Source organism: Manacus vitellinus, unplaced genomic scaffold (genome assembly GCF_001715985.3).
Source record: "Manacus vitellinus isolate BGI_N305 unplaced genomic scaffold, ASM171598v3 scaffold_9_pilon, whole genome shotgun sequence".
NCBI classification, from domain to species: domain Eukaryota; kingdom Metazoa; phylum Chordata; class Aves; order Passeriformes; family Pipridae; genus Manacus; species Manacus vitellinus.
In genome coordinates this window covers 9,575,878-9,599,245 of record NW_021940917.1, presented here as the reverse complement: position 1 = coordinate 9,599,245, position 23,368 = coordinate 9,575,878, and the positions used below count along the sequence as shown (strand labels likewise).

Here is a 23,368-nt window from a genome sequence, read left to right as displayed (position 1 = left end):
CATTAGCATGCTTTACTGTTGACTAGAAGATCTCACATGTAAGACATACTGATACCAAGTCATCTTGTCCATTCCCCTGCCAGTCCACAGCTGTTGGACTGAGACGTGCTACTGACACCAAGCTATAAATCAGAGCAGTTTCTCTTGAAATGTAGCCGAGCAGCAGCCTAGCGGCATGCAGATCCTCTTAACAAAACTCATCAAGGCAGGTAATGACACCCAAACCCAGGTGGCCTTTCATTGTTGGAGGTTTTGATGTGAACATTTTGTACAGTCCTCTCCAGGAGCTCTTTCTAAACAAGATGCAGCCTCCCAGCCTGTATTGCAGGTCAGGTACCCACCACAGGTAGGGATAGCGCTGATCTGTGCAGGGGGCACACAGCCAACACCTTTTCACCACTGTAAGAGTCGTGGAAACATGCGTCATGTTTGTTGGTGCTGCCCTGCTGCACAGACAGATGCTGATCTGGACTCTGATCAGATGAAAGTGGTGCAGTACTGGGAGGAAAGGAAGGGGAGCGGAGTTGTCATGCTGCTTGCCTTGAGAAGAGTAGAAGGCATGAGGAGTTCATGGTCTTGGAGTATTAAGGGAGAAGGTTAGTTCCAGAACAGAAGAAAAAATAACAAAGGCACTGGAAGTAAATCCCAATAAAATCTGAGGGACTTCAGTGTGGGACTGAGTCTGCCTGGTATTGCATCCCCCAGGAAAGCAGCATGTTTCTCTGTTAAGGAGTGACCCTCTCCTTGCTGCACTTTCCATGCAGTGATCCTGTGTTACTCCATCTTCTCCCAACCAGCCACAGGAAGTTCCCCATCTTCACAATAACCAAAGCCCTCCTGTTCTTCAGTGTCACTGCTATGAAGTTAGCATCACTTTAAATAAGAAGTTAAATTTAGCACGGCATGAGCTCAACACCCAGGGGGTGAATAACTCCCATTCATTCATCTGGCACTCGTCATTTCTGCACAGATCCCCTTTTCCATTAAGTTGCTTGTTTACATAATAGTTTTCTAGCCTATACAAACTCCCAAACTGTAACATCTCTTTTACATAAGAGCCATGGGGTAGGGCAGATAAACATACAAGTGCCTGAGGGTGTTCACTCATGCCCAGTAGAAATGTATAGTGTGGTTATCTCAGAGTCAAAGTAAACACACTGGCCTACAAATGGCATGAGATTTAAAGCATCCCAGCAGACAGAAGAAAAATATTTCTTCAATAAATATAATCAATTAATTAATTGATAACATGATGGTCCTAATCTGTCATAAAACATTCTGTCTATCAGTTGCTGATGGAATTCTTATTTACTTAATACCAAATTTGTGGGACATTACGAAATGCTGGGTTAGCACAGAAATATGTTAGTGGTATAAAGTTTGACCTTTGCTAAGGGCTATGACCTCCTGCACTGAAGAAAACTGTAGGTACTGGTTTTAAGGGCAGCTTTGAACTTCTCAGATATTACCCTTTTCACAGTTACCTCTGTACCATAATATGGAGAGATGCCTCTAGGGAATACACTTGGCTACATACAGAAAGACTGTATAAAAGGGGAGTTTCTAAAGATTTTTCAGTGACTGAGCGTATAATTTCTCTCCTAAGTTTGAGAAACTTATAAAATATCCATGATATCATTACAACAGGTTCTGTGTCTTTGGTGGAGTTGGTAAAGTAACAGGATTTTTTCTCTGTTTTTTCACTTCTCATTAATAAGAAAAATATCCTAGTCCTGTATTTTAATACCACTGGAAGCCTCATATTTCTTTATGAAATATGAAAAACTACTTCACATTACTTCAGATCTCCATACCAGCAGCAGAGAGGGGCAGCAACTCCGACATCACCGTAAACTTCCTAAAGGCCTCTTAGGACCTCAAATTTCCTTTGAGGAAGTGAGATGTCATTATATCCAGCTGAAGATGAGAAATTTTAAACTGACTGGAAATCATTGAATGTTTTGAAAAAGACGAGGGCTTTGCTGACTGAAAGGCTGACTGAAACCTCTTTCACCCTCCACACAAAGCATGTTTCCTCACCCTACCTGTTCCCATACACATATACACAAACGTAAGGATATGCATTCACAAAATCACAAATACAAGCCAAAGAAAATGAAATTATCTATTATGTGCTTCTGCTCCTCCCAGCCACATATTACTCTCATTGCTTCATGCAGGACAGCTGATACTACCACTGAATTACCCAAAATATTCAGGGTGACTCATGGCACTGAGTCCACTTGTGCTGTCTGGTTTAGGTGACCTTAGAGGGGGTTACGAGGGAGGGAAGCCTGGCAGAGATGGTACTGCTGAAGACAACAGGTTCTATCATAGGATCAAACTGTTAGCCAGGCTAAAAAAATGTTTCTCTACAGACTCAAAAACCACTTCATTTTCTGATGGGAAATGAGGGTACCACTTCTCCTTGTGCCTTGAAAAAGCTTGGCATGTAACAGTCAACCCTTCTAATATCATTCAATATGACTGAAAGGGTAAAGAAGTAACTCTTTTCCTAGTTAAGTATTGACTTTCTCAGAGAGGACAAAATTTACAAAACACTTTTTTTCTAGGATTTCTAGTAAGAAGATTTGCAGAAAACACTTTATAATGTATTTGGAAAAACTAAAAAAGGAAGACTACTTCATGGTTTGCCTGGCTAACTGTAGTCGGAAACTTTGGGTTTATTCTTCATTTCTGATTGTTAAATATCTGCAATTAATTTTAAAATATTTAGAATTCCCATAGGCTTAGTGAGTGAGTTCATCTTTGAGAGAATCACTTGCAGAATATACCTTTTCAATAAACTCATCAGTAGGAAACTCTTCTTAGCTGTTTTCTACAGAGAACAAACTCAATTCCCTTTTGACTTTATATCACATTTTAATTCCCTGCACACTTAGGTGTGAGATCAGAGTCCAGGCACAAATATCAGCAGATATTGGGAGGGAAGCATATGTCATTCCCACCTATGTGAGACATCTTTCACATAGGGAAAGTAGTCAAGGGACTCCAACTCACATTGCTGTAAAAACGTCCTCCTTTCCCTTTCTCCCTTCATCAGGCTTCTCAGAATGTGAAGTCTCTTAATGTGTTCCTACAGCACACAGTTTAACCCATTGAAACAACATGCCTTTGAGCACACAGAAGTTGACTTATTACTGCAAGTGTCTGAAGTATAATCACTGTGATATTAAAGCTATAACAAGGATATTTTAATAAGATTAAATGCATCCATTTTCAGAAAACAAAACAAAGCAAAACAAAACCATGCTGAAGGAGGTAGAGAACAGAGAGAACAGAATTAGTATTATCCTTTTTGATACCTCTTTATTTTATAAAATATTGCACACATGAGTTACACAAGTTGAGATGAGAAATGTTCATCTCTGCTGGGGACGTCTTTCAAAGCAATTATTCATAAAATGTATAACATACAATTACAGAATAGTAACTAGTATGTACCCTTGGGGAAATGAGACAAGCTGTATATGTGTATGTGTATGTGTTGCAAACACACTTGCAGAGGGAATGGGTACCTCAAATGGGCTGCAAATCCTCTTCTTCTCGGGGTTCTCATCAAGTGCCACTGACTGCAAGGCTCCCTCTGGCATCAGTGAGAATGGGAACCGAAGCACCAAAAACGTTCATTTTAAATTAGTATATTGGCATGGCCCTTGAACAAGAGTAACATGCAAATTCATGAAGCATTTCATATTTTTTTGGGCCAGTCCTGGCAGGGCTAGATGTAGAAAAGTGCTCTACGCTGCAGCACAAGCATGTTTAAGAATTAACACAAAAATGTCCATATTTGGTTCATTCTCTTTATCTGCATGAATTATAAATCTAAATTATAGAAGCAAAATATTTTTACTTCCAAACAACTGTTTGAGTAACAGATTTTCCTTTCTCTTCTACTCTCCCCTAATCCCTTTGTTTACTCTCATTCAAAATTATTTGTGTTATGTGATAGTGGTACAGAAAGTCTGGAAGAATCCAGAGTAGCCCACTGTATAACACACAATGAAGACAGGAGAAATCTTAAACAAAAGGAGAAGAAAAAATATTTGTGAAAGAGGGCATATCATGAAAGCAGTTCAACCTCCAGCTTTTAGCAAGCTAAAAAATGTACAGCAGGAGGAAACAGTAAAATCCAGCTACATGCCAAGGCAGCAGAAGTTCTGCCCATCATTTAATCCTCAAAGGACACCACCGTTTAGGTGCTAAACCTCCTGCTGGATTGGCACGCAGAAACAGTTACCATTCTTGGAGAGCATGTTGCTGAGAGCCTCTCAGACTGTCTTAATCTCTTTCCTCTTGCAATGCAGGGAGCATTTTTCATCCTGACCTGCAGTCACTGACTATCACACACTTCTGTGCCTGCTTATAATGCAAAGGCTGGAATGCTGGATGAGGAAAACCAAATTTTCCACTATTGTTCTGAATATGGGATCACTGTGATAAGGGTTTGGGCTTAGGAAAATATGATGAAAAGGACTATCCTTCCACATTTGTGTGAGTCCTTTTTTTACAAAGAAGGTGAGGGAAACTTCCAAGCATGTGACATTACAGAATCTAACAAGAAGACAACTGTGATTATGGTTTCAAAGTCCTCTCACTGGGAGAAACAGAGAGTGAATGATTGAAGTCAGCACTGAGATTGTAGAAGGCAGAAAGGCAGGCTGTCCTCCATGCTGCAGAAGGCTGTGTTTGTATACATTAGCACGTGGTGCAGGTTTTGCAACCTGTTACCATGCCCTTTGCTTAGTGCAAGAATCGTTCCAGATCAGGAGAAGGTCCTAGGTACCTGGACTCACACCATGATCCACACACAAGATCTGACCCTGCCCTCTCTGAAGAGAGTGACTGAATGTCTGCTCATCTCAAGCACTGAAAGGATCTCTAATGTGCACCCTTCCTTACAGAGATGGAGCAGGTGCTGGGCTGCAAACTAGGTCTCAGCTTGGCAGATGCTGCAGGCACCCCCACTCAGCTGGGGATGCCACTCAGCCCCCATCCCTCCAGACCTGCCTCCTCACTCCTTCCTCCTCGGAATGGGGAGGACAGAAAGGTAGCTAATACAGCCTAACAGAATTTAATGCTGAGCACTGTGAGGTGGTCATACTGTGACAACAGGAGCTACATAATGAACTCCAGTACTATTTTATTTAAACCTAGGGCTTAGGTGTCTTCGAGATTATTTGTTTTTACCATCCAAACCTCAGTAAACTGTTTTGTCACAGTAGCATGATGGTAGGACTGCTAAATGAGTAAGACAGCACTGGTCATTTTCTGTTCACTGTGCAAACATCCAGGCTCTTTTAGCACATCAGTATTTTGCAGCCCAAACGTCCTCTTTCTTCCCACTGTCTTGGGTATTTGCAAGGTCTTTGCTCTGAGTGAAATTGACACCAGTGGTCTGAAAATATTAAACTTATGCTCTTGTGGCCACAACCAGCACGAATATGGTTATTTAGAAGGGGTAAAAAAGAAGGAAACAACCAGGAGAGCAGTAGAGGAGGCTACATTCTTTCCAGTTTTGTTGCTAATAATAGTTAGCAAAGATTTTTAAGCTCACCTTTCAGAAACCAAGGCTAACTGTGGGTAATCCCAGAGATGGCTGCTCTGCACTGCTTTTTGGATAGACTCAAACAGCATGTCACCGTTACAGAAGCCACACTAAACTCTTATTCAATGGTGCTCCTGCTCTGCAGTCATAATGCACATCCCTGCCTCGGGCTTTATTTTGTATCAGCAATGAGACTCTGGGACAACTGCTCTTCACTCCTCAAGGAGCTAAAGGGTAAAACCTGTACTCAGAGGAATACAATTTTCTCTGGCACTAAAGTATGAATTACAATTTGAAGAACTTTTAGCAAAGAAACAACATTTGGCATTTGGAGGTTGGCTGCAGACTATGTATAACTGAGTCAGTCTCATCTTTGCCCTGCAGATGAACAGTCTGCAAAACTTCTTGGGTGGAGTGTGAACTCCCATTTTTTCCATCTTCTCCTAACTGGCTGGTTGTCTCTGAAGACCATTAATGACAGATGTCCACCTTCCTTATTTCTGTGTCTCTAAGCTGTAGCACAGGAAGGGTGTCCAGCAAACATTGTAGTGGGACTTAGGTGCTGCTGTCAGGAAAGGAAAACCACAAATAGAAGGCAAAGATTGAAAAGGAAAAGGAGAGAAACTACATAATCTGCCACATTTCTGCAAGAGGGCCTGCATTGCTCCATGCTTTTTGCACATTGAGGACCATACTGCCTGTAGAGGCAAACAAATACACATCAGACACATATGAGGTGCAGGACCAGGTCTTTGGGATGAATTTCTCCCTTAGCATCAAATGGCCTCGTTGTTGCAGAGGAAGGCAAGAAAGATGGGATGTAATGCTTAAGGAAAGCTTTTGGGTGAGACCTTAACAAAGATTAAATGAACCTCACTGCGGATTCCCACTTTTGAAAATGGAAGGATTTATGCTTGACAGGAGTTTGCCCATCTGTGTACTATGAGATGCAGGTGGCTGCCAGTGGTTCTGCAGGCTCCTGTTTTGGCTCTATGAGTGCTATTGTCATGCGAGAAGGTGAAAGCTAAAAGGAAGAAGAAAGGGGTCTATGGCTTCAGAAACGTCCTTTTTCTGGAAAAGGATAAGTATGCAAAAACAAAATAGTAAACAGTATGCAAAAATAAAATAATAAACATATCCCCAAAATAAGATTGAATTCTGCAATCTTTTTTTAAACCATACTTGAAAACATATGAGGAAGGGAAGAAAAAGGCAAAAGCCCAGAGCATAAATGCAGAAAGACATGGACAGACCCACTAGGAAGGGAAGTGTCACCATTGAAACATTGGTTGGCTTTCCTGGGGAACTCTGTGCTCCTGGAAATGCTTAATATAGGTACACCTTCACCAACGTAAGGAGTCTTGGCTTGGTGGCCAGAGGTCAGCCCTGTTGTTTTGGACAGTCCCACCCAGGGAGGTGCCTAAGGGGAAGCAGTTCACCTCTTGCTTGGTAGAGGAACGAGCTGTTTCTTTTCCCCTGAAGTGGGATTTGTGTGAAGCCACCATCACTCAGGAGCTCATGGGCTGGTCCAAGTCACTCTGGATAGTTTGACACAGGAGACAAGGAAGAAAGTGCAAGCAAACACACCCCTCAGACCGACATGTTGGCCACAGCCCTCTCGTACATGCGCTCCAAGATGCGGTGGATGCTAGCAAAGCTCGGCCGGTCGGCAGGCAGCTTGCTCCAGCAGAGACGCATCAGGTTGTAGAGCTCCAGGGGACAATTGTCTGGGCAGGAGAGGACATTCCCATCCCTCACGTAGTAGATGACCTCTTCATGGGCCATCCCATAGTAGGGCTGCATGCCATAGGAGAAGATCTCCCACAGCACCACTCCATAGGCCCACACATCAGACTCTGTGGTGTAGCGGTTGTAGAAAATGGACTCGGGGGGCATCCAGCGGATGGGGATGGCGTCATTCTCGTTTGCTTTGTAATAGTCAGCTGAATACATGTTCCTTGAAAGACCAAAATCAGCAATTTTGACCACCATGTTCTCCCCCACCAGACAGTTCCTGGTGGCCAAATCTCGGTGCACAAATTTGCGCTCAGAGAGGTATGCCATGCCAGCAGCAACCTGCTTGGCAATGCAGAGCTGGCTGGTGCAGCACAGTGCCAAGGGGTTAGGGAGGCGAATCCTTGTGTCCAGACTGCTGTGTACCAGGCTGCAGAGGTTGCGGGGCGAGCGGTCACGCAGGTACTCATTTAGATCCCCATAGGCCATGTACTCGAACAGCAGGCACATCGGTTTCCCAACAGCACACACACCTGGAAGAGGATAGATACACCACACAGGTCACTTGGGTAGCAAAGAGAGTTTCGCTGTGCAAAACCCAAAAGGTCCAAAAATGCTTACACGAAAGGGAGACTTTCAACAGTGCATGAAGAGCCAGGAAAAAAAGGTAACCATGCAAATACCATCAAGTCTGCGTGCATCCATCATGCATGCTCTCTCTTTGAATCTCCTTCACAAGGGGTCTAATGCTGAACTCTGTGGGAAATGTTAACCAATCATGCACTTGACTGATTTGTCTGGACATCCCAGGAAAAATATACACTTTTGGAGCTATGTTTAATTAAGAGCCAGATCGTGCTTAAGTTAGCATTAACAGAAATATTTCCTCTTCCCAGGTGCAACTGAAAGGGCATATTTTCAGGAAGTAACCTTTATAGTTTTAATCATGTTATTTTTTTATTCCTTTATTTGTTGTCATTATTGTACTAATTATTATAATTAGTACTAATACTAACACATAGATGCAATACATATGCAGAAAGACTTCAAAAGTAATCACAAGAGGCATGTTCAAGGATTCAGTGAAATGCAAAGAAACTTCCACTACAACCTCTTCTGGATTTTTCTCTTTTTTTTAAATAGCTCATGGAAAAAATGTCAGTTGCAGAAATTACTTTTAGCATGAAAGAGACTCAAAAATTAAAGAAAGACAAAGAAAAAGCAGACATCAGAAAGGAGACTTTTTTCGTATCTGATAGATGCAGAACCTAGTCCCACTGAAGGGCACATGCTTGGTTTTACATGAGCTTTATTGGTAGGCCAGTTTCAGTAGAAGACCACACTTCCATCAGCGTTACTGAGAATACAGTGATATGGTAAAAAATATTTGTGTGCTTCTCATTAAATTGCCAATGAGCAAAAGCCAACATTTAAAATGTATGTGTTTTGCTTTCTTAAGGCCATCACTTAGCAACTGGTTATTCAACTTACTTTGAAATCAGAAATTCTGGCTGATAGCATAACATTTATATCTTTGAAGATAAATAGATATCTATTCCCAATGCGATGAAATCAGGATCTGACAAGCGTGAGAAGTGTACATGAGAGATTTACCATCTAAGCGGCCTTCAACAATGTGGCTGTTTTCTCCACAGCCCCATAATGTGACACAAGTTTGTTCCTGTACCTTTGCCCTTTCCTGACCTAAAACGTGTTGACAATAAACACAAAGTTTATTTGAGTTTGAGGCATTTCCTGACTTTTTTTTTCTGTAGCCCAACTACCTGTATCAACCCAGATTTCCCAAAACTGTGGTTTATCTATTTCAAATCTAATTCAAAATTACTGAAATAAATTAAGATCTCAGCTACTTGCTCACAGGTATGAGATCTGCATACAAAAACTTAGAGCAGGATTGCCAGGTGAAGGTGGCCAGTAGCATCTACTTCCAACAAAAATGGCAATTTACTGAAAGAAAATTTGGTCCACAGTTTTCTTCACAGAAGAATGCCATATTTGCCAAGCTGCAACATCAAGACTTTCTAAAAGAAAACAATAAAGCAAGGTTCCTTTCAGATGAGAAGGGAAAGGGAAGGGGAAGGAAAAGGGGAAGGGGAAAGGACCATTTTTGTGGTTGGCTTTTTTTGTTCATTTGTTTAATTCTGTTTTTTTAATGGTGGTGAATGTTCAGACATCACAATAGTATGGGACCCATAAAGCTAACAAGACTGGTGCCTGTGTTTTTTAAGTACCCACAAAATAAATCACAGCTCCAGGAAGTTCATGTCTTCACTGTAAGACATCTATGTCAATGTTATTGAAGTGGAAGCAGAGCTAAGCAGCAAGATTGCCAACAGAATACTAAATGCAGCATGAGGAGAGTTTAATGTGATGCACCATCCTGTTAAGATAGCAGCATCAGATCCACATTTTGAGCCTCATTTTGGTGGACAATTTAGCAGAGCATACAATGGCACATAGAAAACGTCAGGTCTTTGCAGGAGGAATTTTCTCCTGCACTACCACTTGCATTTAGCTCCAGTCACTTGCACCACCAATAGCCCCACAGCAGATTTGCAGAAGGTGGCACCCTGTACATGGGTGCCTCACTGAGATACCTAAAAGCTTGACAATATTTGGATTGTCAAACTCTGCCATGAGAGCTGCTTCCCTCTGAAAGTCGGCCTGCATGTCTGCAGATGCTTCCTCCTTCAGCATTTTTACTGCCACCATTGTGAAAGGCTCATAGGGCAGCAACCCTGGGGCCCTGCAAGGAGACGAAAAAGAGGAAAGCATCAGTGGTGAATGCATACACTCTAAATGCAGGTTCTGTTTCTGATGCAAAAGGATGCACTGACAGAAAAAAAAAAAAAAAGAAAAAGAAAAGAATTTTTAAAAATAAGGGGGAAGGCCCCAGCACCAACTAAAGGAATATTAAATACTATCCTCACCATTTGGGCATGTCTGCATTGCATATTAGAGAGACATATCATTTAGTTCAAAGGGGACTAAATCCAGTTTAACTTTTTTTGATTACTATTATTTCTGCTTACAGACTCATTACTGTGACTGGTAAAGACATAAATAAGTAACACACTGTTAAGCAACAACCTCTCCCTAGGTTGGAGGTCACACCCTAAAGTTTATAGAGGACAGGATGGACTCTTCAGTCCAGACAATTCACTTTTGGGGTGTAATGACTGAACTTACCAGAGTTAAAAATAAACCTATTTTATATAAAATTGATGAAATAGTCTCCTTTCTCCTACCTGGCACAGTGGTGACTTTGGTACATCCACCTACTATTAAAGTGAAAGTAACAATTACAGTAAGTATGTCCCCCTGGTTTTGCAAGGAAAACAGCCTTTTGTCACTAGTGTGTGTGTGTGTGTGTGTGTGTGATATCTGTCCCTGTAATTCAACAAGTTATAAACCCATTAGCTAATTTCAGCTGAACTTAATGTGGTGTAGCTGAGGTCTATAGAAAATAGTTATACTCCTGCAAGTTTTGTGGAAATGTGTGACAGGACAGAAGGGACAAAGCATATCTGTGCCCTGTCTGAAGAACAAGGTAATGTGCAAATACACACATGGTGTGATACTGGTGAATCTTCAGCTAGAGCTTATAGACACAAATTCACAGGAATTTGTGTCTGACTTAGAGCAATCATAGTCTTGTTTTCTTACCCACAAGTCACTGTACCCTCAAGATTAGTTAGATGGGCTTGCCAAAGATTTAGGTGTAGCTGTTGCCAAAGAAGAGTAACTTTCTACTTTTCAAACATGAATCGAACATCAAATGCACATTTTGTTGCCCACGCAAACTCTTCCCAGGGGCCCTGAAGATAAAACACATTCCTTACTGGTAGCCAGCAAGAGCCCATGGAAAATAATGTCCATTTATGTGTCATGTTACTACACCAGCCCGACTTCCCTCCCATTGCTCAAATGCCAGGTCATTTTACTGCTCAGTAGCACCAAGAGGAGACTCCAATTTCCAAAGCAAACTTCCAGTTTCATTGTCATTTACTTCATACATATGGCAGTTGCAACAGTTGTACTTGGATGCTGGAAATGTCAAATGTCAGTGGATGGCAGGGGGCCCTTCAGAAAGGAATCTCACAGGTGGCTGATCACAGCTGAAAAACTCAGGCAAGGAGGTCTGGCATGCCAGAGCAGAGGATCAGACTCCACACTTGTCTGCTACTGCCTCCATTGTGGCAAAATGTCTTCCTTTTTTTTCCCATGGTGGCAGCAGTGTCCAGTAAAAATAGGAGGGCTTTCATCTCTTCCAAACAGTCTCATAGATTACCACCCATCACTGACTAGCAGACCCAGTGCAGTGCCAAAGCAGGGGCAGGCACAGTTTGGTCTTGCAAGCTTTGAACAGAGAAACTTGCTCCAGGCTTATGTACACCCAACCAGCTTCACTGAATCCTGTAGTGTAAACTAACCTAAATATAACTAAGTGAGATTAAGCTGCACAAAGTCTTTTATTTGGCCTTCAGGCAACAGCAAAAAATTTCACCCTTGGTATCTCATGCTAATTCAGCCCAGTTCTTAGCAGACCTGGGAAACTCACGCTGATCTGGCAGACACAGAAACTGTCTGAACTCTTGGCAGACCACTATCAAAGTTGGCCCATTTGGTGCCCAAAAGTCAGTCTTTGCACAAACAGCTGGGACACATCTGCAGGAGAGCAATGGGAAGCTGCTGCCTCTGCACCAGGAGAATTCAGGTGGAGGTCCAGAAAGTGAAGTGTTTTCTAAAAAATAGGTAAATTCTCCTCTAGAGAAAAAAATAGGTTCATTTTCTTCTAGAACTAGGGAAGCAACCAAAGAAATTATCTTGGGTTTCCTTTCTTGCAGTTAAATTCTGAGGAGAAATGTCCACTGTTTGTGGACAGGATGGATAGCCACAGTCCTTGACTGCTTCACCATCAATGGATTTATGCACCAGTGGCAGCATTTGGTTTTTAGGTACCTACCATTCAAAGAACTAACCAGTGGTGCAGTTAGGAATTTCACCCTGAGCCTACCTACAGAGGGTGCCTGACTTAAGTTCCAAGTCAGGTTTTCTTTCCAGAGCATGAAAAGAAATGAGTAGTTTGAACCTGAATTTGAGATTGACTCCTGTCCACATCTTCCTTGGCAGCACAGCTGGGTAACTTCTGTTAGATCATTAAATGATGCAATTAACATCTACTGAGTCTGGTGGAGACCCACCTTTTCCCTATCCTTTGGTTAAATTTGTATGTGGAAAGGAGAGTGCTCTGAACTGGCAGGGGCTCATTTTGTCATTCTTTTTTTCTGTTTTTCTGTTGGTTTTTTTGTTTGATTGGGGTTTGTTGTTGTTGTTGGGTTTGGAGGAGTTTTTTATTTGTTTTTATCGATGTTGTTTTATTGGGGTTTGTTTTTGTTGTTGGGTTTGGAGGAATTTTTTATTTGTTTTTATCAATGTTGTTTTCTTGGGGTTTTTGGTTGGTTCATTGGTTGGGTTTTTGTAAGGGGGTTTTTTTGTTTATTTTGATGGTTTTTCTGGTGTTTTGTTTTGTTGTGGTTTTTTTAAAATTAACATCCCCACTGTTTTTCAGCTATATTTGAGACATCAGGTCAAAGAAACACCCTTTACAGATGGAGAGAACACCAGGAGACGTCTGCCAAGAAAATCCAACCTTAGAGACCTGCTTTGTCTCTTGCAGGAACAACGAGCTATACCTTTGCAGTGGACATCTACTAGCCTACTAGCTCAGCATCCAGGCTTTTAGGCAATCCTGGCCTGTGGTGTTAGCCTGGACAATACAGCTCCAGCTCTGGCAGAAAACTTGCATGCTGGTCTGCATTGAACTGTGTAAATCTGGTGCTCTGGTGGCTTATGCAGCCAGTGTGGTCCTCCCAGATGCAGAGTCCAGGACCCAGTTGGAACTGACCTGAGCTAGGTCCCTAATTTTTTTAAGCATGGTTACTTCCTCATCCTTTCCAGTGTAAAGCCGTTCCTGGTGAAGACAGCAGCCTTTCAGGAGAAGCTAGTAAATGATAGCCAGACACTTCCTGTCCTAACATGTTGCTTGACCCAGGAGTGAGTAAACACTGAATCAGAACTCACAGCAAGCCAACTGGCAAAGGCATTGCTGGCACTGTGAGCAGAGCTGTGTTTACAGGAGAGGGAGAAACATGAGAGCAGGAGAAGTAAGAGTATTGCTAAACTTAGCTCGAGATGACCCTTTAACACACGTAGGAAAGTACATTTTATCCTTCTGAGATGGGAAGGCAACAGTTTGAGTTGTGATAGCTTCAGTAACCTGTAAGGATACGCAGCTTGTGCTACTGGATCAGCAGTCTGCACTGATTCATCAGAGATGCACAGAAATACCAATGGCTTATTATAAGGAATTAAAATAATTATAAGTAATCATAAGGCCATGGAAAAACTTTTGATAGAAATATTAATAAAAATAAGGAATTTCCTGAGAAGCAATATTTCTGTGGCTCCTTTCTTGAGCCACAGAGGGCAAATGTTTCTCAGGGTATGGTACTCTCCACTTGGCAAATGCTGGATAACATCTGATGCTTTATTTTTCACCCCATCTCTTTTCCTGTCAGTTTCCACCATCAATAACAAAAAGGTTTAATTAAAAGAAATTGCAGCCCTGGGGTGGATAAAATCCACATAAAAGGTTCCTACACTACTTTAGCATTTGCTTAACCCAGCACTTTAGCAACATTTGAATGCCCTTTGAGAGGTCCTGCTTGATGTCCACGAGAGTCATTTCCAGCTCAGTCTGAGCAGTGCTTATATCACATTAAAGCTCCCAGTGCAGGTCCAAAGTGGCGCTTGGTAGGAAGACCGTCTGCCCTGCTTGCACATCACAGCATGATGAAGACTCCTGCCACATGAACAGGAAGGTGGTGCATCGCAAGGCACCCTGAGCACTGTGCTGAGGCTGGAACAAGAGCTGCCCTGTGCCCCTGCACCAGCTGGCGTGCAGTGCCCCACAGCTGTTGCGTAGTTTCTACAGTTTTGTTCTTGTTTCAAACTCAGATGCATTCGGCCATCCAGGCTAACAATCAATCACAGGCTAAGCATCTGTGACTTTCCCACTGCATGCCCTTTGAACTTTGTTATTTTTAGCTCACTCTGTATTAAACAAAAGTATGCTTGCATTTCTTCCATTAGAAATAATTTACCCCTTCATTAGAAAAATAAATCCATCACAGCTATTGAAACTTTTTCCCAGCTGCAACACATTTAACCTGAGCATAGCTCATTTCCTAGCAGATACTCTAACAGCATAACTATAAACATTAAAAATATCTGCATTATGATTGCTTTTTGCAAGAAGAGGCCTTTGTCTTTGAAGTCAACAGAAGCAGTTTCACCAGGCACATCTTGACCCATGGTGGGATTCCAATATTTCCCTGGGTTTTTTTGAGGTCATCGTAGACTACTCCAAATACAGCTACAAAATCAGCCACATCCCCTACTTGTTAACTGTAAAGGACTGTCCTGAGTAAGCACGAAATTAGACAGTCTCTACACTTGCTTGTAGGAATTTGGAGATGAGACGTCATGAGGAAACCAGTCCAAAGATTGTCCTGAAGAAATTATGGATTCTGTCAAGACTGTCAAGACACCTTCCATCCACCTTAGTCTAGGAAGGATTGGGTTCATCTTTAGGTTTGTCGGTTAAAGATTTTTCAGATTTCAAGAAGTGCACGATCTCACCTCCCATGAGACTTAAAAGAACTGGAATTTCAACTAATGCTTCAAATTTAAAACAGGTAACAATGGCTGCAGCTTCCAAAAATGAAAAGTGAATAATTAAAGGGGACCCTTTAGAAGACAAGAAGATAAGGGGATTAATTTATATGTCTCAAACAACAATAGCCAGATGGCTATGGAGCCAACCAAGCTGTTGCGGCTGGAGAAGGGTGCCATATGGAGCTAGGACAGCATTTTTCTGGGACAAACATCCTTGTTCTGGCTCCTGGATATAAGCACAACAGCATACAGCACAGGCATAGGAATGAGGTCAAGAAGCAGACATGGACTGTAGTGTGGGATCAAGACCATCCAAGGCCCCTAAAGCTCTCTGACCCTTTTCCAGAAGAAAGAAGAAGAAGAAAGAAGAAGAAAGAAGTTCTGGAAGAACAGACTGTGCATGCTAACTTATTTGCATAAAAGTAAGAAATTTATCTACAGGGTAGGAAAACTTATCTATAAAAAGGTAACCCTAAAAATCCTGTGTGCATGCACCCTAAGACCTTAAACATCCCATCAGCTGAAATGATGCTGGAGTCAGGGCTGGTGATGTCTCTTTCTTCCTTTCTTTCTCTCTTCCCCTCTTTAATCCATATCTCTTTATCTCACTTCCTTTTCACGCTACCCCTTTATTCAAAACCCTCTACTGTGTGCTTATATAAAAGGTTAGGGACTATAACATACCAATTTCCATGCCAGGTATGTAATTAACTCATAAAAATTTGTAAGCTTTTGTGGACCCCTCTGACTTTTGTTGTTCCTTTCAGCCACAAGCATCTACAAATCTTAGGTCTACCCTTCCCCTTAAGATTGGGACACCATAGATACACACAAAAAAAACTCTATTGGCCTAGGCTGGGTTGGTTTTTAGGGGATTTTTTGGGTTGTTTTGGCTTTGTCCCTGAATCAAAGTGAAACTCGGTTAGGACTGAACTGTAGCATGACACATTGCCTTCTGTGGTAATTACTGTCCAGTGTTGGTGTTATAATGGAGGTCACCACACACAGCTTGCAAATACTGGGAAATGCAAAAATTTCACAATAGGTCACATGTCACAGGCAATACTCGGCAAAAACAATGATGATAAAATTAGTTAAACTTTTACATTATGCTTTGGTATGTGTGTGAAGCATTACATCTACTAGAGAATAGAACAAAAGAGTAATTTGTTGAACAGAAGTTCAACAAATATCAACAGGTAGCAGAGGACAATGGAAACAATTATTCACACCTGAGTGTACTATTTGGTACACATGCATTTGATCTTGGTTTGAGTGAAAGAATGGATGAATGAGTGATTTCCAGTGCCAATTTTTCAGAGGTACCTCCAGATAACAGAGACTGCTTACCTGGCTTGGAAGACTCTCCCAAATGCTCCTTCCCCGATATCTCTCACATATTCTATATTGTTCCTGGGATACTCCAGGCTAAGCAATTTTGGATTGAGGAGAAGGGGCATGCGCTGGTACATTGGGTTGGGGTGCAGCCGGTCCAGAAGTAGTTCAGAGGGCAGAGTGGTGAGCGTTGGTGTCTCAGACTCTCTGAAACAAGGGAGTGGGTTTCAGTCAGTGTGTGCACAGCAGGGCTACTGCAAGAGCCTTGCAGCAATGTGTCATGCTGTGTTCCCAGTCACGGGGCCACCTTCAGCTCTGGCACAGGAGTTTGCCAGAACTTGCATGGGCTGCCACAGGCAAAGAGAGGGCTACTCCCCCCTACCAGGCATTTGCAGGACTTTGCTCTCAGAAACAGGCAAGCCCTCTTTCATAGCATCATTTCTTGCATTGAATTAATTCTCAAGCTTTACCTTTTTTTGGATTTCCACTGCTTTCGGTGACGGCAGCAAACCAGGGTGACAATGCCGAAGATCACAACCAGAGCAAAGCTGGAGATAATCGAGATGATGACAGTCATGGAGTACGTAGGGGAAAAGGGAGGAGAAGGGGGGAGATTTAGAGTCTCTCCATTTGGTTTTCTTGTTCCTAGTGACAACAATGCTGTAACGCAAACAAAATCAGAGGGTTATACCTCTGCTGGTTTACAGAGCTTTCTCTAAGAGGAATTTATGGAGTCAACCTGATGTCCTGGGAATTACTGACACTACAGATACATCCAAATGACTGCATGAGAGAACAATACTATGGAAGCCTGGCTTGCAGGAACCAAAACACACTTGTGCTTGCCAAATGTGAAAATCCAGGATCTGGTAAAGAGCAAGACGCAGTTCTCATTCAACTGGGAACACAGTTTTGGTATGGAATGATTGCAAGAGTTACAGATGGGAGATCACATTTGATGGCCTCAACAGTATTCAAATATAGTTATGTCTGCACTGGGAAAGATCAATGGTCTACAATGTGAACCACAATGTATCATGTGTCCTAAAAGGAATCTGCAGGGAGGAGTGTAAGACCAAGTAAGTACACAGTGATACTTTCCTGAAATATCCTCTTGCCTCTAACAATTTACATTTCAGTGTCTTTATGGGGCAAATATGGAAAACACACTTGGCTTTATCCTTAGGGGAAAAAATCACATAACTACCTGCTGAGTACTTTCTGAGACATTCTAGAAAATGGTACTCTGTATATGCAGTGATTGAGAACAGAAAGAAATTTAAACTCTTCTTTTTAAGGCCAGCTAAACTGAAAATTACCTGTGTTCACTTATGTCCATGAAACCCCTGTTCTCTGTGCAAGAAAAATTGTCTTATTTCCAAGCACTGAGATCCAGAAACTGTGAATCTCGGACAAAATATTTTTCAAAAATTATTCTGTTGTTTGGACAAGAAATAACAGAAACATTTAGTTTCAACATCGGAGAGAAAAGATGTTTCCATCTTTTGAAAATTTTTTTTTTTAGTTAAAATTGGTTTTTATATTATTGAAAAAAAATCACCCAAAATAAAACAACTTTGAAAAATAGCCCAAAACCCTACCTTCAAAACACAGTGTGGCAAATCCATTTTTCAGAATACCACAGGAAATTTTATTCCATCCTTTGGCATTTATATAATCTAAGGTAAGGTGTTCAATTTGCCTGTCTTCATTTTCCACTCTTTAGGGGCACATTATACCTTCTGGTCAAAAATGCTGAGTGAATCATTGAGGAGACCCAGAACTAGCTGAATCCAGAAGGAGGAACAGGTTGGTATACTCAGGATGCAAACACCTCTTGTGGCCCCAAAACAACTACAGTGGCAGAAATCATAGATTTGAGTTGCCTACCATCTCCACAGGGAGGCACGCTGCAGTATTCCCAGGTCACGGCTGGGTCTCTTGTGTAGCACCAGGGACGTTCATTCTCACCTCCTGGGTTGCGACAGTAATTCTCAGCATCAGACAGCTCAGGAAAAACCTGAGGAGTCCTCCTGTGCAAGTGGGGAGCCTTGGGGGAGGAAGCAAATTGGATTAGTGTTTAAGGATATTTTTTCATGCAGTTATTAGTAAAACACAAGAAAATAAAACAGTGAGTGAAGACAGGCAGAACTTTTCTTGAGATAGCCTGACAGAATGACAGAGAATGCATCTTGGCACAGGAAGGGGAACATGCAGATTGAAACATGATGCGATTGTGAAACACCAGTGAACTCAAGAATGAAGGCAACCTGTCCCCTGCTCAGCCCTTCCACTGAGACTGGGCTGCCTGGCTCTGGGAAACATGTTGGAAAAGCAGACCTTGAGCACAGCTCTCAGTTTGGTGGATGTCACACCAGTGCGCACCTGGTCACTCCACTTCTGGCAGGGAATGCCAGAGGCCGTGATGTTGGCCCAGCCCTGGTAAAACTGGCCATTGCCACTGTAGCAAGTCCCTGGGAGGGAAAAACAAAACAAAACAAAAACATTGGATCAAGGACTCACAAGAATAAATTTCATGTCCTTACATTAGAGCATGTGAAAATTAGCATCAGATCTAAAGCACATAACAGGACAAGACAACTGCAGGCTCGGCACTGCTTAGCCTCTTGTTTACACTTAAATGGATTTTGAGCTCAATGCATAAGATCAAATCTGGTAAAACTTCAAAGAGAGAACAGGAGCTCTTTCAGATATGCCTGTAATGGCTGAGCTGCGACTACCTCATGCACAGCACTTCCACACAGAAAGTGCAGGCAGAACCACACTGAACCCACCCATGCCAAACCAAGGCAGAAGGCAAATTGCAGCACCAGTTCCATGATTCACAGCCTACACTCTTAGAGGGAGACTACTAATGGGAATATGCCCATGTTCCTCTTGTAGATAGCAGAGGGCTGGGATACATAAAGTCCCATGGTGGTATCCCTTCTCCTGCTTCTGTACAGTGCTTGTCCTCTTTGAATGTTTGGAGACAGCCTGTGGTTTCCAGTATATGTGGAAACCATACACTGAAGGCAACTATGATCTCAAAGAATAGTATCAGTATAAAAACAATGTTATTTCTAATAAAGAATGTATAGTTCACTTTCCATACACAAGGCTTGTTCCGGCTGCAGAAAAATTAGCAGAAAATCTTGAGAGGATTTTAATACAGGAATATGGATAAATGTAGACACCACCTGTCTTCATAGGAGAGTTTACTGCATGCTGGCATAATCTAGGAACCAGGAGGACAGCATAGGAGATGCAGCCTTAAACAATTCAACACATGGTAGATAATCTTTTGTAAACTCGGCTGAGCAGGGGCCAGCATTCTGATTGACAGCATGCATTAGGGTCCACTGCATTGTTAACCTTGTTAGACAAACTAACAAGCCAGCAAATACTGTTGTCATAATTTTATTTTCTATTATGGTCATAAACTTGCAGCTCAGGAAAAAAAAAAAAAGAAAAGCAAGAGGAAAACTGATGTATTCTAAAATAATGATTTTTAAGCAAGTATTTTTCAGTATCATGTAAACTCTTTATAAGTTTTCATCCAAATTTGAGGCAAGGCTGTGTGTTTTAATTTATCCCTGCAGATTATCCTGTTTCTCCTGTAGGAGGACTATAGTCCATGCACTATGATGACTATCTGCTCTTTTCTTTTTGCATTACCCACTGCACTCAGGATTGCAGTTATATTTTGTTATAGATCCTTAGTTTTCTGAAGTTTCAGCAGACATCAGGCACTACACATGAGTAGGTAGAAAAACCACCATTAAATAGTTTGCTCCAGGTGAGTGAGCTTAAACAAAGGATCAAGTTCCTGTAACCCAAGACATCCAAACATCCCAGTATAGAAATTACTGTGGACTTCACAATAGCACTTAAACCCATCACAAATACAAAGTAAAATGCTCTAACATGGACTTCTTTGACTGATATGTAAATAACATTTATGGCTCACATCTGCAACAACCTAGCATCCCCCACATAACATAGCTCAGCAAAGGTGTAAAATCTTGTTAAGCTGCCCTGGTACATACTTGTGTGCCTGAGCCCAGAATTTTACATGTCTCTCATTCAAAGGAAAAGAAAGCAATGCCTGGAACATGCCTCATGATGAATATGAAAAAGATTTCTGCAAAGATCTGAAATAAATATAAGTGTGACACCCTAGAGGATCAATGTGGAGAGTTTTAGGGTTAACAACACCACTAAGGAAGCAACCCTAAGTCCTTTGTACTCTGGAAAATGCAGATGCTTTCATAGATTGTCTTTCTACAATGAGGACAGGGGAGAATAATAAAGGTGGTCCACCTGACTTACAATGAATAATTTGATGGCAAGCTAGAAGACAGTTTGGTTCATGTTTCCCAAACCCTTGTGCACACAACAGAGGCTCTAAAGTAAAAAAGAGGGGGCAATATTACTAAAATGTTACTGTCTTCCTGATTCGTGACTGAATAGTGCACATCTGTGCAATGCCTCTCTGGGAAAATGCTGTGAAAGCTGAACAGAAAGGTCATGCCTTTACACAGAACACAGAAACTATGTTCTGAAGTTGCAAACATCTCAGGGGAGTCTGAAACCACCCCATGAATGCACCACTCATTGGCTGGCACTGCTGTCTTGAGGTCCTTGCGTCAGGGAGGGGATGGCTACACCTGAAGGCTGTAGGCACTAGGCAGCACTGATGGAGAGACTCTTCTTTTCTTTCCAGTGAGACAACTTCAGTGGCTGAGCTTGAAACTGCAGTTGTGTGTCTGTGGAAGAGCTAGATGTGAGTGTTCCAGCCATGACCAGCAGCAGGGTGAGAGGCTAACAGAAGTCATAGCAGCACCACAGGAGATGTCTTGGTCTTACCATTGGTCATAGGGAGGTTGCATGAGAAACAGCCAGAATTCAGAGGTAATTTGAGGAAAGTGAGCCAGACTTCAGAGATAATTTGAGAAAAGTGCTGGGATCTTTTGGGTATTAAGGTCTTGCAAGGCCAGCCTGACATAGGTAACCCAGTGTGTAGCAGCATATAAGGCTAGGATAACCTCAGCAGCAGTATCAGAAATACCAAATATGGGTAAAGCAGAACTAGAAGCAAGTGGTAGAGAGAAAAGGAAACAGCTGAAGCGGAATGTACCACCTAAAAGCACCATTCCACTCCCATCATCTTCAAAAGTTACCAGCACGTATTTCCCCCAGACTCTGAAGAGCTGGAAATGTGTTTCCCCGTGCCTTGGATGTGGTAACTCAGACATTCCCTGGTAATCACCCAAATTCAGCCAGCCAGGCCAGAGAAAAACACAAAATTACTGTGCAAACTGCATATTCAATGAAGAGTATCATGTCCACCTTTAAAAATACAGAACCTGGAGCAGTCTACTTACTGGTTATATTCTCCTTCTTAAAATCTGTAAAAAGAAAAGACAAGATGTAAGGAGGGATTGTCTAGGATGTAGTATAAGTGGATGCTTACTTAGGAGTTATAGGAAAAAGTTCTCACCCTAGCAGTGTTTAAACAACTTGTTTCTTTGCAAAGGCACCTGAATGGCAATTTTGCCATCATTAAGACTGTTTTATGAAATTGTTATGATCTTCTCAATAAGGATCCAGGTTTTATTTACTTGAGAGATTTCTCCCACACCCCAGTTGGGTGAGACAGAAAATCACCCAATGCAGCTGCCACAATTCCATGCACAGATGCTGACAGGACGGTACCCATCATTAGCTTTTACTTTAGCTGCAAGTTATGGATCTCATCCTTCCCTCCTCCCTTACCAAGAACACAGGTCTCTGGACAATGGGCAGCATGTGCCACCTTACCAAAGAAAGGGATGTGGGTGCAGGAGCTGGGGTCCTCATGCAGGCTGGGCAGTCTGTTGCATTCAGGAAGAGTGAGCAACATCAGCCCTGGCTTGTAAATCCCCTTCTGAGAGTTTTCCTCCATTGAGAGCCATTCCTTAAAGCAGTAGAGATCCTTTACAGCAAGGCAATTCTCTCTACATTATTTTGCAAAAAACAGTGAAATACAGCAGTCAATAGCTTGATAACAATAGCTGCACTTAGCTGGGATATGCAGGGGTTATGCAGGCTGACAGAAATCCATTAATAGAGTCACACATCTTTAAAGCCAGTCTGTCTGGCTCATAAACCATAAAGGAAACTGTATGAAATGTAAGAGCTTCCTTTAGGAAACAAACAAAACCACATTTTTAATAAATCGGGGTTATGCTCAAGACACAACTAACATCACAGTCTGTGAGGAGTTCATTCTCATCTTTTCATACAGATTTTTTGATGTTGTCTACTAGTAAACATCAGAGAATCATAGAATGACTTGGGTTGGAAGACACCTCAAAAATAATTTAGTTTCAACCCCCCTGCCATAGGCAGGGACACCTTACACTAGACCAGGTTACTCTAAGCCCCATCCAACCTGGCCTTGGATGCTTCCAGGGATGAGGCATCCACAACTTTTCTGGGAAACCTCTTCCAGTGCCTCACCACACTTTCAATGAAGAATTCTACATTATACCTAATCCAAACCTACTCTCTTTCAGTTTGAAGACATTCCCCCTTGTCCTGTCATTACATGCTCCTGCAAATAGCCTCTCACATGTCTGAAGTTTGAAATTTTCAGTACATTTTGAAAATCTCACCTGTCTTTTCTAAATTAACATGTCATCTATTAAAAGCAAGAAATGAGCTGCAATTCTTAATTGTCTTAAATTAAATATTTGCCTGTATTTTTAATGTCACAGAATCACTCATTTGATTATCTTCTTTTCTCCACAGACAACTTTCTCTTTTTTCTGTGTCAGCTCTCTGCAGCAAAAGCTTTAGAATGCAAAAAAGAGACTTGTCTATGTATTACCTACCACATAACAATGTGAAACATCCACTGACAAGAAGTGCTTTGGATGTTTAAATGGGCCTTACATGAGAAAGTCTTTGCGATGAAGGACAAGG

General features: G+C 41.9%; 1 protein-coding gene across 1 annotated transcript in view; it reads right to left on the bottom strand.

The window, feature by feature from the left end:
- Positions 1–6,874: 6,874 nt before the first annotated feature.
- The window catches only part of MUSK (muscle associated receptor tyrosine kinase), a 53,076-nt gene continuing 36,582 nt past the window's right edge, over positions 6,875–23,368 (bottom strand). Inside the window, exons 10-17 of the mRNA XM_029965396.1 lie at positions 22,223–22,398; positions 21,787–21,810; positions 18,785–18,873; positions 18,290–18,449; positions 16,870–17,059; positions 16,415–16,606; positions 9,922–10,070; positions 6,875–7,836 (exon numbers count right to left, since the gene is read on the bottom strand). Of these exons, the coding sequence (XP_029821256.1) occupies positions 7,160–7,836; positions 9,922–10,070; positions 16,415–16,606; positions 16,870–17,059; positions 18,290–18,449; positions 18,785–18,873; positions 21,787–21,810; positions 22,223–22,398 (1,657 nt within the window). The 3' untranslated portion in view covers positions 6,875–7,159. The remainder of the gene's footprint in view (positions 7,837–9,921; positions 10,071–16,414; positions 16,607–16,869; positions 17,060–18,289; positions 18,450–18,784; positions 18,874–21,786; positions 21,811–22,222; positions 22,399–23,368) is intronic.